We start from the raw sequence: 7,557 nt of genomic DNA on the forward strand, positions 1-7,557 counted from the left end.
GTGTTTTAACCACTATATTTAAGTTTTGTAGTTAAAGTCATCAGAGTTTTATAATTTTAGCAACGTTTTTATTAAAGCCACAAAAATTTGACAAACTTTTCTGTTGTGTTCGTTTAACAGGGCATAAAAGGTTAAAATGTTCCATATAGAAAATTTGTCAAATTTAAATGACTTTAATAAGATTACCAATATATAATGGATTTTATGTGTTTTGCTCTTGACTTTTTTATTAAATTACATATCAAATTAAACCTTAATTTTTTTTAAAGAAAAGAGTACAAGTAGTATTCATTGATTTGCTTCAAAGGTCAGTCTAATTAGTGGTGACTAATGAGTGTCTAATGGGGGCTGACGGGGGGCTCTTTCCACATTTTTAATTTTTATTTATTTATTTATTTTCCTACAATAGACAATTTTGTGTACTTCATATTAAAATAAAGTATTGCTATTAATTTCGGTTTTAAGGATTGATACCGATCAGTTTCACATTAACAAGTTTTCTTTTGAAATATTTAATAAGACTCTTAGATGCAATTGAACGAAACGACATTACACAATAAGACCACGAAACGTGCTAAAAAATGTTTTAGTTTGACAAAAAAATTTCTAAAGGAAAAATAGAAAAACTTAAAAAATGCAAACCTTTTGTAGTAACCTTTTTCCTTGAACTTATTAGTGAAGAAAGAAATAAAGAAAGCTTGGCTTTCATTCACCAAAAAATATTGTTCATTGACACTTTACATGAAATCAACACACTTTACAAATTCATTGTTACATTATACCACTCTTGGCCCCTCAATCTCTCCCTTTTCCTCTTCTTCCGCTTTTTTAATCCACGCAGCCTATGTTAATTAAGAAAACCAAACAAAACCATGTAGATCAGTAACAGTAACAGTAACAATAACAATAACAATATTAATAACAGTAGTAGATGACAGATGACAGATGACAGATAACAGATAGTGAAATGAAACTTGCCTTCTCTCTTTGAAGCCGAGAGAGACCCGGGCGTATAGAGTTCCCAAAACTCATACCTCCCCACGCCGCCTCCAACTCTCTCTCCCTTGCTTCCCGTTTAGCCACCAACGGGTTCTTCATCTGCTCACCCGATTCCTCCAAACCACCAACAACCACTTTCACCCTCTCCACTCTCAACTTAGGCTTCACCAAAATCTTCTCCAAACTCTCAACACCATTATCTTCCTTCTCTTTCACTCTCTCTTTATTACCATTAACATTTTCCTTTTCCTTCTTTGCTTCTAGAACCTCCCTTTCAAGTCTCGACACACGTTTCACCAAAACCTCATCAAGGCTCGGTGTTTCCTTCATCTCTTGTTTCAATCTTTCGGATCTTTTCACCTTTGGCTCGTATTCGTATTCACTCCCACATTTTCTCTTAGCCTCTTCCATCTCTTTCACAAGCTTTGAAGTATGCTTCATTAGCATACTTCCCAATTCAGGAACAACCTCAACCTTTTTCAAATCCTTCTTGTTTTTATCAAAATTGTTCTTTTTAGCCTCTTGAATCTCCTTTTCCAATTTCGAATAATGTTTCACCAAAACTCCCCCCAACCCTCCTTCTGTACTTGTCTTCTCTTCTTGAGTATCATCTACTTTGTCCACTTTGGTTCTACCATTTTTAGCATTTTTTGCATCTTGTATCTCTTTTTCAAGTTTGGTCAAATGTTTGACTAGAAACTTATCAAGTCCTGGAAGCTCTTCTTCGTGTTGCTTCCTGCTTGCTTTACCACCACCACCACCACCACCATTTTGGGCTTCAGCTAGGGCGGCATTGAGTCCACATGTTGCAACAATGGTGGCAAGAGAAGCAAGTTCTTCTTCCTTTAAACTTTTTAGTCTTTCCAACATCATGTCCACAAGAGATTCCTTTTCTTTTTCCTTACTCAATTCTATATCATCTTTTTGGGATGATTCTGAAGTGGGTTCTTCACATAAATCTTGATTCTTTTCATCTAAATCAGGGTTTTGACTTATTTTTTTCAGTAGTTCTTTAAACTCTGCTTCACCTATGGATGCACAACTTGAGAGCTTGACAAATGCAGCTTTCAAGGCAGCTGCCACTTGTTTATCAACCTCAAATGCTGTGTCAAAAGATGTTGTCACTGTATGTTGTCCATTTTCGGATGATTTTTCTATTTTGTAATGCTTTGTTGAGCAATCTGGTATGTCATACATGATGACTCCTATTTCTTTTGCAGATTCGAAAGCTTCGGTTGCAGTTTCTTCTGCTTTTGCCAGAAGAGATTCTGCTTCTTTACTTTCAATTCTGTGAAAATACCAATCTGATTAGATAAAGTAGAAGTTAAAATAAACAAAGAAAAAAGGTTTATTGCATATTTTACCTTGCTGCATGAAGTATTCGACACCATGATGCTTCAACAAGTGCAGCTTTTCGGGCTTCTATTGCTTTATGAGCAGCTTCTTTAACTGCTATTTTTTCTCTGAGGACTTTTGAGAAATGGGGATTTGTGTCACCAAGAGTTTCATCAAGAGTTGAGTTCATGCCATCTACTTCCTGAAATAATGAATGATGATAATAATAATTTAGATGCATTTTTCAAGATTAATGTAATTGAACAAGAAGATGGAATAGGTACCTGAAGTAATTTTAATTTTCTTGTTAGGTAGGAATCCACTTTCTTGCGTGGAAACCAGCTGAGAGGTGAAGTTTTTCTACGAGTAGGCTTTTTAATCTGAGATGCCAGTTTGTTAAGAGGACGTGGGCTTGGCTGATTTGGATCTTTCTTTAGCTTGTTCTGTATTTTTTAGTAAAAGAGACAAAATCAACAAGATAATCGAATTATTTTCATGGATCTGAGTCTCACAAGTCACAAGAAATGGTTTCTTCTTAAATGTTTAGTGTAACTTTAATCAATTTGACAATTTTTAGACAGAAATTGGAACATTAGACAACAGAAATAACCATTCATGCATATCATATACACAATTTGGCTATCAAATGTATTTTCAGCCCATATTAAGGCATTAGTTGCCAAATCGTTGTTATTTGTCAATTTCTCTGTGGATATATTTGGTAATTAACTATTATACATATAAACACACACAGGATTCTAAAGCATTAAGATCCTAGGCACCCACATCAATGCAAAACAGATTGTAGATCGTTTAGATAGTAGGCACCCACATCAATGTAAAATAGATTGTCACTTCAGATAAAATTAGGGCAAATCAAACAAACTACAATCCGAAACCAACACTGAAGAAAATTATCCAAGAAAAACACAAGTTACTAAAGCAATGCCTACGGATTGAAAGGCACATATCAGAAGGAAACATCAATGGAAAAAATCAAGAATACATAAAGATACACACCTTTATAGGCTTCGAAGTTGAGGGACAAGAGCGATTAGAGTTTATCTCTGAATCAACAGAGCTTTGACTGATTTCCTTTTCAATACAACCCAAATCCAAGCAGCCGAAATCCATTTTCTTTGACTATCCAGACAACGAATGAATCAGATCAGATGAGATATAAATGATACTAATGGGTTGAGTGTGTAATAGTCAGGAAAAACACAAGTTACTAAAGCAATAGTCAGCGACCAGGGAGTGAAACGCCAGATTGAAGAGATACATCTAAAAATCTATAACTCATCAATCTAGGGTTTGATCATAACAGGAAAGCAAAACCACCAAATCGGAAAGCAAAATCAATGGAGAAATTAAGAAATTAAATCGTTGATGAGAATTGCAGAAAGATATATACCTTTGGAGGCTTCGAACTTGAGGGCAAAGAATCATTAGGGTTTATATCTGAATCAACAGAGGTTTGCTTTTCAATACAACCAAAATCCAAGCAGCCCAAATCCATTTTCTTCGATTATCAGGATACTGAATGAATCAGACGTGATGAAAAATGAAAATAACCGGTTGAGAACGTAATTTTATGAAGCTTAGAAGATTGTGATGTTAGAGAAACATGTAGAAGTAGGGTTTTGTTTTTGATAACGATAACGAAGGAAGTATCCGTTACAATTGTTTCATGTAGCGTTCAAAATTTGAGATTTGGATGTTGATCGTATGCAGCAGCGGTGCAGGATACTTACTATGTCGCTCCAACGGTTCGCTTCTACGATTAAAACAGGTGGACTGGGCTCAAGTGTTTTCGGCCCAAGGTCCCTAGGCAAACAAACACCGGATTTGAAACGGTTTGGTTTATTAAAAAAAAAAAGAAAAACAAATGCAAAAAAGTTACTATAGTTATTTTTTTAATTATGTCATTATAGTTATTAAAATATCAATAAATGACTAGTTCTTCCTGATTTTGTGGTAACCATTTTCTTCGAATTGCAATAAAGCCACTAAATTTATCAAAATTTTGATTTTGACATCGAGTTTCAAATTTCAAGAAAGTCATTATATTACCATAAAATTTCAATTTTGACATCGATGTTTTTTTTTTTCTCAATTATGTCATTACATTTATAATTTTGTTGTAATGCCAACCAATTGACGAATTTAAGAGATATTATTGTGGTTTAGAAGTTCGATTTGTACAACAAATAAATGAATGTCGGTCCAATGGTTCAAACTTACTTACATGTCAGCGAAAAGGGCATAGTCACCCTTTTAGGAGATGTTATTGTGGTTTAGAAGCTCGATTTGTACAACAAATAAATAAAGACCCATACAAGGTTGAGTTAGTGGTTTAAACTCACTAAGCATCTACTGCACCGACCTTGTAGGGTCGTCATTTACTTGTTTTACAAATCGAACTTTTAAACCACAATAGCATCTCGTGAAAGGGTGAGTACGTCTTTTTCATTGACTTTTAAGTAAGTTTAAACCATTAGATTGAACTTTAGACGCCATTTGTGAAAAAAATACTCTGACGAGAATTAAGCATTAAACATTATAATAAAAAAAATGTCACCTAAACGGGTGAGTATATCATTTTCACTGACTTTTAAGTGAGTTTGAACCACTTAATCGGCCAAAAAAGATATGTGAAATTGGGTTCAATACAAACACTATATTTGAAACTCAATCCTACCACATAAGATTTTACTTGGCTATCACATCATAATATTGCCATGTCATTTATTTTGTAGTGTAACGCCCGTAGATCCGGACTAGTCAATTTACAGACGATAAACATCAAAAATGACTTTTTGATGGAAAATTATTTAGAAGGATTAATCTTAACTAAGTTATAGTATATGTTACAAGGATTTCGTACATATAAAGAACGCCGAAATCCGAGTTATAACGAAGAAGTTATGACATGTCGAAGTTTCGCGAAAGAACCGGCACGACACAACGCGACGTAAATAGTGAATTTATGTTAGAGCGATATTTGGCCTTAGCAATATAAATGAAAGTCATAGAATACGTTAAACCGCGAGCGTGCATAAAAAGAACGTCTAAATCTGACTTCGTATGAGGAAGTTATGATTTTCCGAAGTTTCGACTTAGCAGTGTACAGCCCGAAGTTCGAATATGAGATCGAGCGATATTTAGCCGACACAATCTAAATAAGAATTTAAGATCTCATCGATAGTAGTGCAACGACGGAAAGACAGACCAAAACGGACGTCAGACAAAGGAGTTATGAGTTTATAACGGAGTTTTCCTGTCCCGACCTACAAAAAATAATATAATAAAAATAAAGTCAAAATTAGCCAACGGAATCTAAATGAAAGTTGTAGATCTTTTTTACCTACGCGTCGATATAAAGAACGTCGAAAACAGAGTTCGTATGCGAAAGTTATGAATTTCTGAAGTTCGGAGCGCGAACCCCAAAGCTGTGTCAGTGGCCACGACGTGGAAACAGTGCCCACGACGTGGCATGTAATCTGACGCATCCTGGAGTCTGCCAGACCCAACTTGCGATGACGCATGCAGTGATGACCAAGTCCACGACATGGAAAATGAGAAATTTGCCTTATAAATAGAAATCAAGGGCCAGCCGAGTTGGGTGGCTCATTCTCTCATCTCTCACCCGTATTGCATCGATTTACGTGCAAAGAAATACCCCCGAAGCCCCGAAATCATCCCGTGACCCGAAGTGAGTCCCGACGCTCCGAAGATCCCGAGAAGAAAAGAGTTTCCGAGCCGAAGCTCTGTCTGCGGGAAACCCGGTGTGTGAAGATATCTCGGTTTCACCGAAGATTTACTACTCTTAGAGCCGTAGTGCTGTCCGACCATCTTCTGATCAAGTGAGTGTGTAGTTACTTTCTTTTAACACATAAATATAAAGTATTAGCCATGAAATACGTGCTATGTGTTATATATTATTTGTCTATTTGAGATGGGCTTGGAATTGATGTTTCTATATGGGTGTTAAATGATTGAAACTGTATATGTAATTTATATCTACAAATATGTTGGGTATAACATGGGTAGATGAAATAGTTGATGTGTGTTGAAATAATGTGATAAGAGATAGGTGAGGATATAATGGTGATGATAATTAGGTGATGATAGATAGGTGATGAATTACGAGTCCAGACGATGTTGTGGCTGCGTATTCATGCGATGATAGTCTAACCCTTATTATGAATTACGAGTCCAGGCGATGTTGTGGCTGCGTATTCATGCGATGATAGTCTAACCCTTATTATGAATTACGAGTCCAGGCGATGTTGTGGCTGCATATTCATGCGATGATAGTCTAACCCTTATTATGATTTACGAGTCCAGGCGATGTTGTGGCTGCGAAATCATGCGATGACACCCTAACCCTTACTAGACACATATTGAGGGAGTGAAACCCGAATTAGTATTGTCTATGAAATGTAGGCGATGATCCTTAGGAAAAGTTCTTAGGAACAAACATATAAGGAAATAAGATGTAAGGAGATGGGAGGTAAACATGATATAGGAGATGACCCTTAGGATAATATCTCTAGGGAAGATTAAACGAAGATAATGGGGATGGGTAATTGGGTTGATTGTTTGATGATTAAATATAATAATTATATTATTGTGGGTTGAAAACCCTATACGCTCACCAGGCTCCCAAGCCTGACCCACTCAGCTTTCTTTGCATTACGGGTAATGGCACAAGGGTATAAGTTGGTGGACTTGACGAGAGAATTTGGATTATAGATCGGTAGTTATAAATAACTGTTGTAAGGTCTACTTTATATTGTTTATGATTTTGGTCTGTATCGGAACATGACATCCCGAGGTATTATTATTTAATGAAAATACATTCTTTTTGAGAAATGTTTTGATAAATGGTTATCATATTTTGTTTTGGGGACAAATTCCGCAACTGTTTTCCTTAAAAAGGATTACTCTGAGTTTAAAACAAAGCATAAACAAATTGGTCTTTCTGGCCATGAAATTGGGGATGTCACAGTTGGTATTAGAGCATTAGTTTAAGCGAACTAGGAATTTGTAGGATTTCTGGACTTAAACTTAGAATGCTAAGCAATGATTGTGAGGAGTGTGTCTAAATAAATTTAGGTAATGCACCTTAATAGACACGGGCACTAGTATATTTTAGGAAAGATGCCTAAAATGCTTTTATGTGCTAAATGCTATATGTTTTCCATATATGATATTGTT

General features: G+C 35.7%; 1 protein-coding gene across 1 annotated transcript; it reads right to left on the reverse strand.

Annotated features, from left to right (window-relative positions):
• Positions 1-688: 688 nt before the first annotated feature.
• On the reverse strand, positions 689-4,041 carry LOC145054012 (myosin-2 heavy chain-like protein). Its single transcript, XM_079002143.1, has 6 exons — positions 3,749-4,041; positions 3,355-3,477; positions 2,619-2,777; positions 2,364-2,536; positions 979-2,287; positions 689-842 (listed from the first exon to the last, which is right to left on the reverse strand). The coding sequence occupies exons 1-6, from the start codon at positions 3,851-3,853 to the stop codon at positions 777-779; spliced, it is 1,935 nt and encodes a 644-aa protein (XP_078858269.1). The 5' UTR covers positions 3,854-4,041; the 3' UTR covers positions 689-776.
• Positions 4,042-7,557: the final 3,516 nt, after the last annotated feature.

The sequence above is a fragment of the Lactuca serriola genome, chromosome 5 (genome assembly GCF_051521515.1).
Source record: "Lactuca serriola cultivar US96UC23 chromosome 5, Lser_US96UC23_V15, whole genome shotgun sequence".
NCBI lineage: Eukaryota > Viridiplantae > Streptophyta > Magnoliopsida > Asterales > Asteraceae > Lactuca > Lactuca serriola.

Coding starts and splice junctions, on each gene's coding strand:
- LOC145054012 (XM_079002143.1), bottom strand. CDS start 3,853: ATGGATTTGGGCTGCTTGGATTTTGGTTGTATTGAAAAGCAAACCTCT. Junction 2,778..3,354: donor CAACTTCGAAGCCTATAAAG/GTGTGTATCTTT, acceptor TAAAAAATACAG/AACAAGCTAAAGAAAGATCC. Junction 2,537..2,618: donor GAAAATTAAAATTACTTCAG/GTACCTATTCCA, acceptor TCATTATTTCAG/GAAGTAGATGGCATGAACTC.